General features: G+C 42.2%; 1 protein-coding gene across 11 annotated transcripts in view; it reads right to left on the minus strand.

Annotated features, from left to right (window-relative positions):
• LOC121278899 (vacuolar protein sorting-associated protein 13B-like) overlaps positions 1–18777 on the minus strand; it is a 1102197-nt gene that overhangs the window by 835608 nt on the left and 247812 nt on the right. For all 11 annotated transcript variants that reach the window (XR_005943292.1, XM_041189400.1, XM_041189399.1 and 8 more), the window contains one exon: positions 14993–15117. Coding sequence is in view for 10 of the 11 variants with exons in the window: in XM_041189400.1 (XP_041045334.1) it covers positions 14993–15117 (125 nt within the window). In the remaining variant the exon portion in view is untranslated. The remainder of the gene's footprint in view (positions 1–14992; positions 15118–18777) is intronic.

An 18777-nucleotide genomic window follows, 5' to 3' on the forward strand; every position in this document is an offset into this window, starting at 1 on the left:
AGTTTAAATTGCACGACCACACAACAAGAACTAGGATTTATATAGTACCTTTGAAGCAGAAAAATATCCCAAGGCCTGTCACAGAGTCAAGGCAAAAATGGACACCAAGCCAAAGGAGGAATTATTAGGAGGGCTGTTATCACCTTTATTTCAGAATCAACAGATTGTGGATTCAGCCCTAATGCAGATTTTGGACACATAATCTAGACTAAAACTTCAACGTGGATACACCATTGTCCTCCAGACGAGATATTAATCCAAGGCCTCATCAAATGTACGTCAAGAACACCAATGGACTAAGAAAAAGACAATTTTATAGTTGATAACACATTATCTGACACAGATAGTGTTTGCCAACATAACATTGGCTAAATTTCTGTGAGGAGGCCAAACGTAATTGCATATTTGTTCTTTATTTCTTACTTAAAAGACCATAAGACGTAGGGGTAGAAGTAGGCCATTTGGCTCATTGAGTCTGCTCTGCCATTCAATGAGATCATAGCTAATAATCCTCAACTCCACTTTCCTGCCTTTTCCCCATAACCCTTGATTCCTTTACTGATTAAAAATCTGTCTTTCTCAGCCTTGAATATACTTAACGACACAGCCTCTACAGCACTCTGCAGTAAAGAATTCCACAGATTCACTACCCTCAGAAGTCTCTGTCTTAAACGGGCAACCCCTTACTCTGAGATTATCACTCACCTTCAGGAAGAGCAGTCGGAGAGGCGGACTTGTCAGCAGCTCGGAACCGTTCATGTACTGAGTTCGAAAGGAGAGCGAGAGAAAGAAAGAAATTGTGACATCATAGGAAAGAAACAATTTGATTGGCTGGAGAAGAAACTAGCTGTTTGGTGAGTATCTAGTAAGTGTTTAAGGTTTATTCTATTCTTAATGTTTAAAATAAAACTGTATATTTTGGTAAGGTTGATTAAGTAGGGCCAACTAAAATAATTAGAGAGATCGGGAGATGGAAGAGCGAGAGATCGGGGGATGGAAGAGCGAGAGATCGGGGGATGGAAGAGCGAGAGATCGGGGGATGGAAGAGCGAGAGATCGGGGGATGGAAGAGCGAGAGCTCGTGAGATAAGACAGCGAGAGTTCGGGAGATGAGACAGCGAGAGTTCGGGAGATGAGACAGCGAGAGTTCGGGAGATGAGACAGCGAGAGTTCGGGAGATGAGACAGCGAGAGTTCGGGAGATGAGACAGCGAGAGGTCGGGAGATGAGACAGCGAGAGGTCGGGAGATGAGACAGCGAGAGGTCGGGAGATGAGACAGCGAGAGGTCGGGAGATGAGACAGCGAGAGGTCGGGAGATGAGACAGCGAGAGGTCGGGAGATGAGACAGCGAGAGGTCGGGAGATGAGACAGCGAGAGGTCGGGAGATGAGACAGCGAGAGTTCGGGAGATGAGACAGCGAGAGTTCGGGAGATGAGACAGCGAGAGTTCGGGAGATGAGACAGCGAGAGTTCGGGAGATGAGACAGCGAGAGTTCGGGAGATGAGACAGCGAGAGTTCGGGAGATGAGACAGCGAGAGTTCGGGAGATGAGACAGCGAGAGTTCGGGAGATGAGACAGCGAGAGTTCGGGAGATGAGACAGCGAGAGTTCGGGAGATGAGACAGCGAGAGTTCGGGAGATGAGACAGCGAGAGTTCGGGAGATGAGACAGCGAGAGTTCGGGAGATGAGACAGCGAGAGTTCGGGAGATGAGACAGCGAGAGTTCGGGAGATGAGACAGCGAGAGTTCGGGAGATGAGACAGCGAGAGTTCGGGAGATGAGACAGCGAGAGTTCGGGAGATGAGACAGCGAGAGTTCGGGAGATAAAACAGCGAGAGGTCAGGAAATAAAACAGTGAGAGTTCAGGAGAACTACCTGGATAGCACGCTCTGAGGGGTGATCACACTGCAAGTTCGGGGCAAGCAGGCAGATAGGGAGTGGGTGACTGCCAGGTAGTCCAAGAGAAACAGGCAGGTAGTGCAGGTGTCCCCTGAGGGTCCGGCTCACTAACCAGTTATCCATTCTGGATTTCGGTGAGGATGATGGATCCTTGGAGGAGTGCAGCAAGAGCCAAGCCCATGGCACCACGGGTGGCCCAGCTGTACAGGAGGGGAAGAAGAAGAGCGGAAGTGCAGTGCTGATAGGGGGTTCTTTAGCTAGGGGAGCAGAGAGGCTTTTCTGCGGCTGTCAATGTGACTCCAGGATGGTTTGTTGCCTCCCTGGTGCTAGGGTCAAGGATGTCACGAACGGTTGCAGGACATTCTTGTGGGGGAGGGCAAACAGCCAGAGGTCAAGGTCCACATTAGTACTAACGACATAAGTAGGAAGAAGGACATGGTCCTGAAATAGGAACTTAGGGAGCTAGGTAGAAAATTAGCAAGCAGGACTTCTAAAATAGTAATCTCCTGCCATTGGCAGGATCCAGAGGGTGATAGTCGAGGGGTGTTTTTGTGACTGAATGCCTGTGTCCAGAGGGGTTCCATAGGGATCGGTGTTGGGTCCCTTGCTGTTTGTGGTATATATAAATGATTTAGACTCAAGGGTTGATCAGTAAGTTCGTGGATGACACGAAAATTGGAGGGGTGGTAAATAGTGAGGAGGATAGCCTTAGATTACAGGAAGATATAGGCGGGCTGGTCAGATGGGCTGATCAGTGGCAAATGGAATTTAATCCGCATAAGTGTGAGGTGATGCACTTGGGCAGGACAAACAAGGCACAGGAATACATGATGAATGGTAGGATACTGGGAAGTACCGAGGATCAGAGGGGCCTTGGTGTGCATGTCCACCAGTCCCTTAAGGTAAGGGACAGGTAGATAAGGTGGTTAAGAAGGCATATGGGATACTTGCCTTTATTAGCTGAGGCATAGAATATAAGGGCAGGGAGATTATGCTAGAACTATAAAAAAACTGGTTAGGCCACAGCTACAGTACTGCGTGCAGTTCTGGAATCCACATTATAGGAAGGATGTGATTGCACAAGAGAAAGAGTGCAGAGGAGATTTACCAGGATGTTGCCTGGGCTGAAGAGTTTTAGTTATGAGGAGAGATTGGATAGACTAGGGTTATTTTCCCTGAAGCAGAGGAGATTGAGGGGGGACATGATTGAGGTGTATAAATTATGAGGGGCATAGATAGGGTAGACAGGAAGGAACTTTACCTTTTGGTGGAGGGATCAATAACCAGGGGGCATAGATTTAAGGTAAGGGGCAAGAGGTTTAGAGGGGATGTGAGGAAGGATTTTTTCACCCAGAGGATGGTGGGAATCTGGAACTCACTGCCTGAAAGGGTGATAGAGGTAGATATCCTCAACATTTAAGTAGTATTTGGATGTGCACTTGCGATGCCATGGCATACAAGGCTATGGGCCTAGTGCTGGAAAATGGGATTAAAATAGTTAGGTACTTGTTTGACCGGCGCAGACTTGATGGGCCAAAGGGCCTTTTTTCTGTGCTTTAGGCCTCTATGACTCCAGTCCCAGTGCAACGTGTAAGTGAGTAGAGAAATGGGAAGGTAGAACAGATGGAAAGATGGGGCAGGAGGGAGGGCTTTAGATTCCTGGGATACTGGGACTGGCTCTGGGGGAGATGGCACCTGCACATGCCGGATGGGTTGCAGCTGAACAGAGCCAGGACTGAGTTCCTTGTGAGTTGTTTTGTTAGTGCTGTTGGGGAGGGTTTAAACTAACTCAGCGGGGGTGTGGAAACCAGGAGAGAGTATTAGAAAATAATACCAGGGTGCACGGAATGTTGTGAGGCAGATAGCACTAAAATAGAGAATAGTAAGTTAAGAGATGGAGTCGGAGAAAGGGAGCAAGTAATGAAATCTAAATCAGGGTTATGCCGCATGTATGCGAATGCATGAAGTATAAAATTGGGGATCTACAGGCGCAGATTGCCTTGTGGGATTATGATGTTGTGACAATAATGGAGACCTGGCTAAAGGGTGGGCAGATCTGGGTGTTAAATATTCCTGGTTACAAAGTGTTCAGAAAAGATAGGAAAGGGGAAAAAGGAGGAGGAGGGGTGGCGTTTTTGGCTAAGGAGAGTGCTGCAGTATTGGAGAAAGAGATGTGCCAGAGGATTCAAGGACAGAATTGATCTGGATAGAGCTAAGGAATGAGAAGGGTGCAATTACTTTGCTTGGTGTAATATATAGACCACCAGCTGGTGGGAAGGATATAGAGGAACAAATCTGCAAGGAAATTACAAAGCTGTAAACATCATAGAGTAGTTATAATGGGGGACTTTAATTACCCGTATATAGACTGGGATAGTGGTAGTGTAAGGAGCAGTGAGGGACAAGTGTTCCCAGATTGTCTTCAGGAGAATTTCCTACAGCAGTATGTGTCCAATCCAACAAGAAAAAAGGCACCACTAGACCTGGTTCTTGGGAATGAAGTGGGCCAAGTGGATCAAGTGACAATGGGGGAACATTTAGGGGACAGTGATCATTGTATCATAAGATTTAGGATGACGGTGGAAAATGACATTGGTTAATCCAGAGTAAGAATAATCAACTGGCAGACAGAGGACTTCAATGGGGCAAGAACGGAGCTGGGCCAGATAGACTGGAACCAAAGATTGGCAGGGAAAACAGTAGTTGAACAATGGGCCACCTTCAAGGAGGAGGTGGCTTGGGCACAGTCAAGGTATGTTCCCTCAAAAGGGAAGGGTAGGACAAATCCAAAGCTCCCTGGATGACAAAGGAGGTAGAAATTAAGTTAAAGAAGAAAAAGCGTGTTGAAGACAGGTGTCAGGTAGCAAATACAATTGAGAACCAAGCTGAATACAGAAGGTTCAAGAGGGATGTGAAAAAGCAAATACGAGAAGCCAAGAGGGATTATGAAAAAAGGCTGGCAGCTAACATAAAAGGAAATCCCAAAGTATCCTATAAGCACATCAGTAGTGAAAGGGTGGTAAAAGGAGGACTAGAGCCGAATCGGGACCAACAGATGGGATTTACACATTGAGGCAAGAGGCATGGCTGAGGTGTTAAATGAATACTTTGCATCTGTCTTTACCTACAAAGTAGGTGCTGCCCAGGCCATGGTGACAGGGGAGGAAACTCAGTCACTAGAAGGGTTTAAAATTGATAAGGAGGTGGTATTGGATAAGGTCTCAGAACATAAGTGATAAGGCACCGGAACCGGATGAGATGCATCTAAAAATATTGAAGGAAGTGAGGGAGGAAATTGCAGAGGCACTGGCAATAATCTTTCAATTTCTCTGGATTCAGAGGAAGTGCCGGAGGACTGGAGAATTGCAAACATTACACCCTTGTTCAAAAAAGGTTGTGAAGATCTGCTCTGCAATTACAGGCCAGTCAGTTTAACTTCGGTGGTGGGTAAACTTCTAGAAACAACTATTCAGGATAGAATTAATAATCACATGGGAAAACGTGGATTGAATCGGAAGAGTCAGCATGGATTTGTTAAAGGAAAATCGTGTCTAACTAACTTGCTGGAGCTTTTTGAAGAGGTAACAGAGAGGGTTGATCAGGGCAAGGCTGTTGATGTGTATATGGACTTCCAAAAGGCATTCAATACAGTGCCACACAACAGACTTACGAGGAAAGTTATAGGTCATGGAATAAAAGGGACAGTGCCAAAGTAGGCACAAAATTGGCTGAGCGATAGGAAACAGAGAGTAATGGTTATTGTGTATTTTTCAGGCTGGAAGAAGGTGAAGTTCCCCAGAGGTCAGTATTGAGACCCTTGCTTCTCCTGATATATATAAATGATTAGATCTTGGTGTGCAGGGGACAATTTCAAAGTTTGAGGATGACACAAAACGTGGGACAATTGTAAACTGTTCGGTGTAGACAGTGTAGAACTTCAAATGGACAACGACACATTGGTAGAGTGGGCAGATAGTTAGTAGACGAAGCTCAATGTGGAGACGTGTGAGCTGATACACTTTGGTACAAAGAACATGGAGAGACAGTATAAAGGGTACTATTCTAAAGGATGTGCAGGAGCAGAGAGACCTGGGTGTATGTATACATAAGTCATTAAAGGTGGCAGGACAGGTAGAGAGAACTGTTTCTAAAGCATATAGTATTCTAGGCCTCATTAATAGAGCATAGAGCACAAGAGCAGGGAGGTTTTGATGAACTTATATAAGACACTGGTTAGACCTCAGCTGTTGTAGTGTACACAATTCTTGGTGCCACACTATAGGAAGGATGTGAATGCATTGGAGAGAGTGCAGAAGAGGTTTATGAGAAAGGTTTCAGGGATGCAACACTTCAGTTATGAGGAAACATTGGAGAAGTTGGGACTGTTTTCCTTGGAGAGGAGAAGGCTAAGAGGAAACTTGACAGGAGTTTTCAAAATCATGGCCAGGATTTTCCCCCCGTCGGGGGCGAAGCTGATGGGCGGGCACACTTTCGATTGATGCCCCCAATCGGGGGCACGGCACCATTTTACTTGGGTGGGCCAATTAATCACTATGCACTTCCTGTGCGGGCTGGGGGTGGTGGGGGGGAATCCCAAAGTCAAGTGCGCACTCTTGTGCACATGCACACGAAAGAGTGCACTCATCTCCCTGGGGCTAAGTGCAGCTTCAGGGAGATCGGCTCTAAATGTAAAAAAGCTAAAAATAGAAAATTAAAATTTCCCTAACACGTCCCCTCAAGTGACACTGTCACATGAGTTGGGACATGTCCATAATTTTTACAAAAACTTTATTAAAATTTTCTAAAACCTACATGAAACCTCATCCCGTCTGTGGATGAGGTTTCATGCTTTTTCTAATTCCCGCCAGGGCTCCTGGCCTGCCCACCAACCTTAAGGTTGGATGGGCAGGTCCACTAATTAGATTAATTACTCTGTCAATGGCCTCAATTGGCAATTGACAGGTCGGCGGGCGCGCAGCTGATTTTGCTGCACCCCTGCCTACTGGAAAATTTAAATGGGCGCAGTGACGTCAGGAGTTCCGCCCAACATCACCGCGCGCCATTTTAAGCATCGGCGAATGGGCCCCACTCGCCAATGGGAAAATCAGCTCCATGAGGGGTCTGGGGAAAGTAGATAGGGAGAAACTGGTTCTGCTCATTAATGGGTCAAGAACCAGAGGGCACAGTTTTAAAGTGTTTTACAAAAGAAGCAAATGCAAGATGAGAAAAAACTTTTACACACAGCAGGTAGTTAGGGTTTGGAATGCACTGCCTGGAAGTGTGGTGGAGGCAGGTTCAATTGAGACATTCAAGAGGACATTGGATGATTATTAAAATAGAAAAAACGTGCAGGATTTTGGGAAAAGGCAGGAGACTAGCACTAAGTTAAAATGATCAGAGAACAGGTGCCAACACAAAGAGCCGAATGGCCTCCTTCTGCACCGTAACAATTCTGTGATGCCCTCTCGTCCTCGACTCTCCCACAAGGGGAAACAATCGCTCAGGGTCTACCCTGTCAAGCCCCATAAGAATCTCAGATGTTTTAATAAGGTCTCATTCTTCTAAACTCCAATGAATACAGGCCCAACCTATTCAACCTCTCCTCATAAGAAAATCATACCTGGGATCAACCTAGTGAACCTTCTCTGGACTGCCTCCAATGCCAGTATATCTTTCCTTTAGTAAGGGGACCAAAACTGTTCACAGTATTCTAGGTGTGATCTAACTAGTGCCTTGTATAGTTTTAGCATGACTTCCTTATTTTTATACTCCATTTGAAATAAAGGCCAACATCCCATTTGCCTTCCCTATTACCTGCTGAACTTGTATGTTAGCTTTTTGTGATTCATACACGAGGACTCCCAAATCCCTCTGTGCTGCAGCTTTCTGCAGTCTTTCTCCAATTAAATAATATTCAGCTCCCCTATCCTTCCTGCCAAATTGCATAATCTCACATTTTCCTACATTATATTCCATCTGCCAAGTTTTTGCCCACTCACTTAACCTGTCTATATCCCTCTGTAGACTCTTTGTGTCATCCTCACCACTTGACTTCCCGCCTATTTTTGTGTCATCCGCAAACTTGACGATAGTACATTCACTTCCCTCATCCAAGTCATGAATATATATTGTAAATAATTGTGGCCCCTGCACTGATCCCTGTGGCACTCCACTATTTACAGGTTGCCATCCTGAAAATGCCCCCCTTATCCCAACTCACTGTCTTCTATTAGCTAGCCAACTCTCTATCCATGCTAATATACTACCCCCAACACCTTGGCCTCTTTATCTCATTAAGCAGCCTTATGTGCGGTATGTTATCAAACGCATTTTGGAAATCAAGTCATTTATTTCTGCAATTGAGACAATAACCTTCTTGCCTCAATAAAGCACTTATCATTTGGAAGACAAAGATCATAAACCCCTTCCTTTTCAATCTTTCAAACTCTTGCCCAACAAAAAGTATTTCAGTCTGATGGCAAACATTTTACAATTGAAAGCTCTAAAATCACAAGATTATTCTTCTCTCCATCTCCTCACACTTCATTGTTAAATTAAGGCTTTTCTGGAACTGGGTTTCTCTCTTCACACGGTGTACATTTTATCAGACAACCAGATGTAAGACAGACCAGCTATGGGTGCCAGATTTTCCTTTCCTGAAGGATACTAGTGAATCAGTTGGGTTTTTACAGTAATCCAGTTTTCATTATAGTTTTTCAGATGCCAACCCACAAGTTACCAGATTTATTGAATTTCTTTTCACAAGTGCCATGGTTGAATTTGAATTCAGGCCTCTGGATTGCTCATTTATGAGGAAAGATCAATTATCCTTCATCTTTTCTCTCTTGGAAAGACTGAGGAAGGATAGAATGGAAGTGCTTAAAATTATGAAATTGGTTAGGAGGAATGGATCCAAGAAAGCATTTCTGCCATGTACAGAATTCAAGGATAAGGGCTCATATTGCCAAATGAAAATGGGACGTGCCAGAAGAAATTTTTATTAAAAGCGTCTTATGAATGTGATGCTGTGGCCCCAGTACTTACTGGGGCAGAGTTTCTGAGTGCTGTGGGGGTCAGGAAGGAATGCCTTGGAGTGTTAACTCCACCTGGCTTGATTTTTTAAAGCTGATTCCCCGTTAGAAAGACAGCCTGATAAAGGCTTAGCTGCCTCTCTGCCTGGGAACACTCCAGAAAAGGACACAACCCTAGATCAGATGGGCTTTGTAGTTGTTGGGTGTGGAAATCATAAGGGAGGAGGGTGGCATGGGTAGAGAATGGCTGAGTGTGGTGGGGAGGGGTACAGCAAGAAATGAGAGGTGATCTTGGAAAGTCCAAGATTGGAGCAAGTGATGGACAAAGAATCAGAAATCATGGCGGACAACAGGGGTCAGTGATGAGGGGTTTCAGTGTTTGAAGGGGTTGGCGTTTAGTTTGTTGGGTCTGGAGAAAACTCATCATCCCGTCCTTGCCCACAAGCAGTGCTGTAAAAGCATTTACCTCATGGGTTTTGACATCCTTGTCTCCTTTTACTTGTTGGATTTAAACACATAGACACTTATAGATTTAAATTGTGATACAACACAAGAACTAGGATTTAAAGAGTACCTTTAAAGTAGAAAAACATCCCAAGGCACTTCACAGAGTCATCAAAGCAAAGATGGATACTAAGCCAAAGGAGGAGCTATAAGGAGGGTTGTTATCACTTTTATTTCAGATTCTGGATTCAAGCCCCAATGCAGGTTTTTAAACACATAACCTAGGATGAAACTATGATTAAGTATTAAACCTACCGGGCCTACATGGGTTAAAAATAGAAATCCTGTTAAAATGATGACATGCAGTCCTGTTAAGGAGTTCCAGCGACCAACCCATTTCCTGAGAGCACATTGGTCACCCACCCCACACTGGAACACTTCAGGAGGCCAAGGACAGAACGGTCAGAGTGGGAACAAGGTGGAAATTAAAATGATGGACAACTGCAAGCTCAGGGTAATACTTGCAAGCTGAGGAAGGTGCATCAATAGAGGTTTTCCAGTGCAAGCTCAAGGAACAGCAACTGATTTTTCACTTTACTGCTTTCCAGAGTCGACAATGAGTTCAAAAACTTTAGAATGTAACCTCTGCCCCCATTTTGTGTCCTTTTTTCTTGCTGGTTTTGTTTTCTTTCACTTGTTTTACTCCCTTTTGCTTTCAGACAGCAGCTAAACATGATTCTACCATTCACAACTCCTCTAGACCCATCTTTTGTTTCTTTACTAGTCTAACTACTACTCCCTTTGGCCTTGCACCTGAATACCGTTACTTAATCTCTCCTACCTTCCATCCTATCACAGATCTTCCCCCTTTTGTTCTTTTTCCCACCCTCCCCTCTTCCACTTTCTTAAACCTACTAGACCTCTAACGTTTCTCAGTTCTTATGAAAAGTTATCAAACTGAAACATCGCTGCTTCTCTCTCCACAGATGCTGCCAAACATGCTGAGTATTTTCAGCGTTTTATATTTTTATTTTATTGAGAAAACAATAGATGCAGGAGACCACTCTCCCAGGAGTACTCAAGAATAAATCCATTTGCAGGAACTCATCTTGGAGCATTTTCGAAACTATGTAACACTCTTATCTGAACACTTCACTCAGCTGTACAAACTGCCAAAAACAAACCACTCAATTCATCGCAGAAGTCATAAAACTTGCTATTCACTTCATTATTAGCTTTTTCTTCCCCCTCGTATTTACTGACTGGTGAAGGCTGAGTAATGCATTATATTGAGGAAAAGATTACTGTATAGGAGGGGCACCATTGTAAACTACATGTAAAGCAATGAACAAGCCTATTTATGTAGAGCTTTTCAGGATTTCACAATGTCCCAAAAACACCTAATAGCCAATGAAGAATGTTTTAAGTGTTGTCACTATTGTAACATAGGGAAATGCAACAAAAAATCTTCACAATGCAAGGTCACACAAACAGAAATCATATATGGAAAAATTCTATCGGTGTACCTCTTTCTAGAGAGATTTCCTAATAAATGAACGTTGGCCAGAACACCAGGAGAGCCCTGCTGTTCTTTGAAAAGTAGCTTGGGATCTTTTACATCCATCTGAAATGATGGCTTAAAGTGTCATCTGAAAAGCTCTGCCAGAGCAACATCCCCCCTCAGTCCTGTACTGAGGAAGTATCAGCCTAGATATCGCAATCAGATTCTAGAGTGGGGTTTGAACCATGACTTTGAGTCAATGGTGAGAGCACTACCACTGAAACAAATCTGACACCTTATAAACTCCAGATAGTGTTGCACAAGAAATGTCTGAAGTTACACACACTGGAAGTTTTATACATATTGTTTTAGTTACCCTAGTCATAGATCTATAGTTAAATATATGATCAAAATACCAATCTATCATACCAAGACATCAAACCATCATGAGTGATATCAAGTGGATCAACTATTTATCTCAATTAATGCAGGCATGAAGATTCTGCGTTTGGCCAAACATATATGGTCTTTGCATAAGGGCACAAATGAGTTCAGCTACTAAAGCCTTATTATTAAAAGCCAAATGACACACCAACCCTCATCATCCTTAATCACAATCATTAAATATGTTACTTGAGCAGGGAACCCAGGGGCTGAGAACCAACAGAACTACAGCTTACAAGTTATCATTTTGAAAAGATGGAAAAAAACTTGAAAAATAACGTTAAGAATAAGAAAAATGCATGACTATGAGTTGCAGGATATGAAGAAGGTTACTGGTGAATTTGACCAGCATAGCAACCCATGATGTGAATCTCACTTGTGATATTCCAATGTGTTGAGAAGTTTATTTGCGTTATGCTCACTGGAATGTACGCTGAAGCAAAAATGCCCCAGTACCACTAATCCAAAATGAATTTCAGGGTGCTGAGAGCAACACATTCTTGTGAAGCAACTTGCTTTTACAGCCCTCACCGTTCATCTGTATAGCTCATCATGCAAGAATAGCTTCCAGACATGAAATTCTAGTAATCTTTTCATAGTCAACTTTTCATTATCTTGACACTATCAAGATCAAGAGCAAAGCAAATTTTAAAGGCTCAAATGAAAACAGGTGCATAAAAAGTATACTTCTAAGTCTTTCAATCATATGTTTTTGTGAAAAAATGTCTTTATCTATGAACTTCAATAATCCAACTGACAAGCTGACAAGAAACTTCTTACAGAGCATTATTTTACACGTTATTATATAATTACGTTTGTCTCAATTCTCTTATTGCACCACCACCATCTGGTCAATAAATATCAAACCAACAACTAAGACACCACCAACTGGTGACACATGTTAACTGCTACCACTCACAAATGGAATCACAAGAATTATAGCACAGAACAAGTCAACTGAGCACATCATGCCTGTGCTATTATTCTCCAACCAAGATCCCTGCCCTATCCAGATACATAGCAACATAGGAATAATAGTAGGTCATTCAGCCCCTGCAGTCTGTTTCTCTTTTTAGTTCATGTCATGTCTGCATCTTAACTCCATCTACCTGTCTTGGTTCTGTAATGCTCAATACCCATCCTTGCCTATTGTGTACCTGTATCGATATCCAATATCGATAATCTGTCTATCTCCATTTTAATAAATGGAAACCCTGTAAACTCAAGAATCCTAGGGTACATATAACTTTCAAATATTAATTTTAACCCTTTCAAGTAATAAATGATAATGCAAGAACAATTTTCTGCAGATGCCTAATGTTGAATGACGTGCAGCATAAATAACACGGATGAGAATTCCCTAATTAATCACATATTAAAGATTGAAATTTGCAATCTACTGCTCTGAAGAGTTAGTTTAGCCTGTATGAGGTGGGAGGAGGGTGGTTGTTAATGTGTTCATAAAAATCATTCATCAGATCTTATCCATTTTCTTGAGTCCAACGTGAAGCAATTCATTAGTAAGTTAACCAGAGCTCAGGGTTATTGCTTGGGCTGAAAATTAACAATAATCAGAGAAGTAACAAGAGACAACTGGGTTACCTCCTTGGATACTGCCATGCTTATATAGATTTATGGCAAGTCAGAAGTCTTTATTTGACACCACAATTAAATAAACATGTTTTTAATTTTGGAATAAATCCAAAGGTCATGTACCAGCCTAACTGTAAACACTTACGAAGTGTGAGTACAATTCATTCTTCAGTAAAGTCTTTGGTTTTATAGATTCGAATCTAAGGCTTTTTACTAAATTACCATTCGTTCATACAACTTCCAATTAGAAAAACAAAACTGAATGAGTGAGTGTGACTGAGTGTGTAAGTGAGAGTGTAAGTGTTTTGATTCCATCACATTTCAGATATCATACTTTATGCACATGAAAGCAATCATTAAATTATAAAAACAAAGCCAATAATTTACTGCTGTTGCCATTATGAAGCATTACACTCTAATTAAGGAGTGAGCCTTTGGCATAGTGGTTGCATTCCTGTCTGAGTCAGAAGGTGTAGGATCCACCCACACCAGACAATCCCAGTGGGCAGAGGCTCTGGCTCAGCTATGGTTTTAAATTCTGGATTGGCATCCAGAGGAATACTTGAGTTCACTGGGAGTGGGTGGCATTATGGTGGTACAGCCACAGGATGTGGATTCACAGTAATGAGCCTGATAGTCCTTTCAGCACTTCATACTCTTCTTCAAGAGAAGAGCTTGAAGACCTCTTCATTAACGAGAAGAACTTGAAGCTACGAAAAACAAAAACTCTCTAATTACCTGCAGAAAGTGCCAATTTGGAGCAGTGAGACTTGTGGATTAGAGAGGTCAGCTGCACATAGCTACACCTTGGCAACAATAAGTACACATAGTGCATTACATGGTATAATGGTCCTATTGTTAGAAAACAGTTGACCTTCTGATATATATATATTATATATATATATATAGTTAATATAAATTTTTTGGTAAATATGTAAACCTGTACAACTTTTGCTGAAAGTGAATTCTTTACTGAAAAAAACTAGAGTTTTGGGAAACCAATATTTCACTGGAAAACAATTTTTGAAGCTCCACAGATGGCTAAATGGGTAAAACAACTAGCTGTGGTACTGAGCCAGAGAGACCAGGAAATCCCCCAGGTTCAATTACTGATTTGAGTTACGTTAACTGAACTCAGCCATAGTGGAAGAAGGGAACTTACGAGTGAGCTCGAGATCACTGGATCACTGTTACTGCTCCCCACTGCTATCCAGCTGGAAGGTAGGTGCACCTGGAGAAAATCAATCTCCCCTACCCCCTTCCAAGATGGAACAGTCTGCCAACACTAGCTGTCAAGTAATAAGCATAAAGGATGGATTTTTGAGCAAAGCAGTGGATACTGGCAGGATTTAGCTCAAGCGCTCTACATAAGCCTGAAAATCTCTTCACTCTGAGCAAAACCCGTATGGCTGGAATAGTTCAGCTCCTCAGATCCCGTTTCTAAGCTGTTCAAACAGACTAATTGGTCTAAAATTGGTCATGTCAATGGTATTTGTGTTAACATTTCCATTGTCTTCTACACTTCCACAGAGCTACTAAAAATACTCCTAATTAAGAACAGACTTATTTGAAATAGGCACTGGAGGAAAGTAGACTATTCATTCACATGCGAACATTTCAGCATCAACCCCTGTACAAGCATTCCATAAAAATCGGGTAAACTCTGTACTTGTCAAAAGCTGAATTGAAGAGCAGAACAAGCTGTGCTGGAGATGGACAAGTATACTACTGAGGTACAACCAATTAAATGGAGTATCATTTTCTGAACAGCATGTGAATATATATTAGAAACTTACTCTATATGATGAATAAACTCTACTAGAATATCAATTTGTATTGTAGTCATGCATGTACATTTCAATTCAGGCTGCACTTCCAAGTGAATGATATGTATTCTAAATCACATTTAACTAGAATTTGACAATTTATTAAAACACAGTAACTTCACCATTCCTTTTGTCATTAGTCAACTGTTCATGGGAAATGCAAATGAATAGAACAAAGATATCAATGAATGTCACCAATTTGATGGTACAGCAAAATGAACTGCCTCTAGTGCATTCTGAATGGATGTCAACTCACCAGTATGATGGAAGTCGAAGTAATTTGCCATAAAAAGCTGTGCTGAAAGGAGGGATGACCGGGGCAGGAGGACAGAATGATCCTCCACTATCTAAGGAGGTCAGGCCTGCCTGGAAACCAAATATCTGCAATAACAAAGCAGAGAGGATCAAAACCTGCACAAGAAAAGGTTTAATGAAGACAGGATGAAACATGTCAACTTCAATTTTCTTTACAATGAACACACACTAAACACTTGTCCCTATCATTGCATCATCACCTAGTCTGCCTAACGTCTCAAAGTCATGACCCTTAAACAAACCTTCACATCAAAAAAAGTAGTTTCTTATTCCCTTTTTCTATTATTAATTCAAAATGAAATTATTTTTAATGATCATATAATTCAGCTAGTTGTGATTCAGACAAAACCAGATGACATAAATTGGGGACAGTAATATCATTATATCATTCCACCAAAGTTTTCCAGTTTTTCCAAGAAAATAGGACCAACATCATGTGAGACAAGGTGACAAAAAGTGCACGTGCCTTGATTAACCAAGAGACAAAAATAAATGATGGCTGTGCTGTCAACGCTAACCTTTTGACGAAACAGGACTGAAATCCAATTTTTTTTCAAGAATGCTTTAATAATTTTTTCTGCATCCCAGTCACTGGCACTCACTTAAGATGACTTTTCAAAAGTAATTTTAAATTTATACTTCAATTACCAGTAATATTATGCCTGCTACTAAGTGGTATCATTTTTGTAATGTTAGAGATAAAGGGAGAAAAGTGTTACTTGACGGGAACCTCAGAAATTATTGTTTGCTTTGCTTTGATTTCCACTTTGATTGACACAAATCTGTAAAATTGTACGTACGAGGTTTCAAAATATACACTCAGAAAGCAACATACATTTGTTGTAATTCGAGAAAAAGCAATTAAGATGTATTCGAGACATTCCAGCTGTACTTCCACAAATTGTATTTCAGTGCATTAAACTTCAGCTGGGACTTATTAAACAATCTAATCATCCAAACGTCGCTTTACTGTAAAGGATCAGGTTTCTCATATGGGGAAAAAGAATTTTCAAAGAATGTGAATGACTTAAAATAAGAAGGGACATTCTTGTTGCTTGAATGTTAAAATTACCCAATAGCTCAAACGAACTGAAGACACTTTAGCTGTGTACATTAATGAGGAAATAAGTTAAGCAAACAATTGTAGTTGTTTGCTGAAGCCCCACAACTGAATGCTGTTTATTAGAAAGATTTTAGGCAAATACTAACAACTTTTTCATCACATTTTACATGCAACAGAAATGGGTTTTAATTTGCTGGGTTAACTAGCAAAGTTTAAATAGAGTTATGTCTTCTAAGCCAAAGGAATATAGCAGTAATGAGACAGATATCAGTGCCAAAGCTTGCTGTAACATTTATTTCATTTCAAAAGGCCTGGTGTCATCCTCGTGACACTCCAGATGTACCTTTCCATAATTTGTATAACACTCTAACTGGCCAGAAATGTAATGGCTACAAATGCCACAATTACTTTAATGTTAACATAACTTGGTGCAAACTACTGGTTTGGTAGGTCAGCATTCTGTAAGCTTAAAACAATGGTCAACAAAGTTAAAAGATAAACAAAAGTATCTAAATCAGATAGAGGTTACAATTCTTTGAATCTAATTTCAGTGCAAACAATCAGTATGAATACAAAGTGGAATTTCAGCTTTTGCCCCCCCCCGCCCCACCCCCGCAACCCTGCCCACTCAAGCCAGGCTCCCCTATTCTCCTTCTGCTGCAGTTTTGTGGATGTCTCTGATGTTATAATGCTATAGCATGAGTATGCCTACGCCTCTAAAAATAGCGCTTTGTATCCAGTCACTAAGAGCATACAAGAATAGGATGCCTTCACATACAGCCTTTATGAGGAGTTTTTAAAAATGCCCTAATATTTCCAGCTTCTTGTTCTCGTGTGCCTCATGCTATGAACTACCCCCAGCAAAGTTGTTCCAAACTGATCTGCTCCCAACTCCTCAATGTAATTTGTGCTGGAATATCCAAAGTGATGAGCGGCACTGATTTTCTCTCCATGTCAGGAAGCATTTACAGCCCACTCCTCCCCTCAACTTTAATGGTGAAATCAATCATTTAAGGACCTGTAGGAAAGAAATACTCCTGCCACATCATGGCACAACGTGCCAGTGCGCCTAGGTCATACAGATTCTTCTCAACAAGAAAGTGTTGAAATCAATCTACAAAATACAGTAACTCCCCATGTAACAATGTAACTGCATTCCTGAAAATTGCAACCTTAAATGAAACAACATTAAGCAAATCAGATTTTCCCATTATAACCAATGTAAAAGCTGTAGTTAGGTTCTATAGGATCTCTCACATCAAAAAAAATTAAAACATTATACTCTAAGTTGAAATACTGTATATTCTTGATTTCCTATATTTATAATTAAAATAATTTTTAAAATAAAGTAAATCTAAAAATATAAATAAATATGGTAACCATTTCTAACCGCCACCTGCTCTCCAATCCTCCCAATTGCCAACTCTCCCATTCCCCGGCTCTCCCACTCGCTCCCATTCTCTAACTCTCCCACTTGCTGACCTCCACTCACCAACGCTCCTACTCCATCTTGCTCATCATTTCCCTCGCCCGAACCCTCATTGTGAGTGAGGGCTTGGGAAAGGTTCGGCGAAAGTGATGAAGCAAGCAAGGGAGCAAGAGGAGCTATGAGTGGGGAGAGAAGTGGCGACAGGGAAGGGTGAAGAACGGGAGAGTGGACTGAAAATCTGCCTCCATGGTTATACATTACTCTGTCCCTTAAGAGGATACTTCATTTCCCAGAAACAAGTCCAAAGCTATTCTCAGCTCCTGATAGCCTGCTTCCTGTTTCCTTTTCCAGCCAGGTACCTCTAATCCCCAAAACGACTTTCACGGTAAGGGCTACCCTGGAGATTGCTCCCTTCAGACAAAGCTAGATGAATCTTTGAGCCCTGATTAAACCTGCATGAACAGTCTCTTCAAACCAAGCACAAGCTCCCACCCGCATTCTGTGTGGTGAAAAACAGAGACTGGCTGCCTCTATTTCTCTGCTCTCTCACTCTTTCTTTCTCAAATCCTTGCTGACGGACATGTCATGAGGTTCAGGGATAAGTTAAGAGAAACCTTGTAACCGAATACTACAATGGCTTGCAATGGACCCTTACCCTCTCAAGGACACCTCCATGACAATGGACAGAATTGTCCCAGATTTGAACTAAGCGCGGTAGCAGGTGGGTAAAATTATGTTTTACCCACCAGCTGCAATGGTGGCTTTTCATGCTGTATCATCGCAAACCCACCGCATTAATTATACATTCCCAGGAAAGATGCCATTTTGTCAGATGACGAGCTTCTGGATTCGGTCATATCACCGTTGCTGGAGCTGCAAAGGTAAGCTTGGGAACATCAGGAAGGGATGTCCGCTGCTCTCCTCAGATTGCAAGGCATGATGGAGGAGTCCGTCCGCCTTCAGGCTGAGGTGATAGTGCCACCATGCCAAGCACCGAGGTCAACATTGGTAGGATGCAGGCTTCTGCACTGCCGCATGGGCTCAACTCCATCGGTGACGCCATAGTTGGCCTCCAACCGTGTGTACACGAGAGGGGTGCAGGGCAGTTTGATCACACTCCAACTACCCCTTCTGCTCAAGGAGTCAGCCAGGGGCCTTTGGGCACCCATAGCGTGGAGGATCAGCAGGTGCACTCACTCCCCAGGGTCATCCATCCAGGTGATTCTGGGAGTGT

The sequence above is a fragment of the Carcharodon carcharias genome, chromosome 6 (assembly GCF_017639515.1).
Source record: "Carcharodon carcharias isolate sCarCar2 chromosome 6, sCarCar2.pri, whole genome shotgun sequence".
Classification (NCBI taxonomy): domain Eukaryota; kingdom Metazoa; phylum Chordata; class Chondrichthyes; order Lamniformes; family Lamnidae; genus Carcharodon; species Carcharodon carcharias.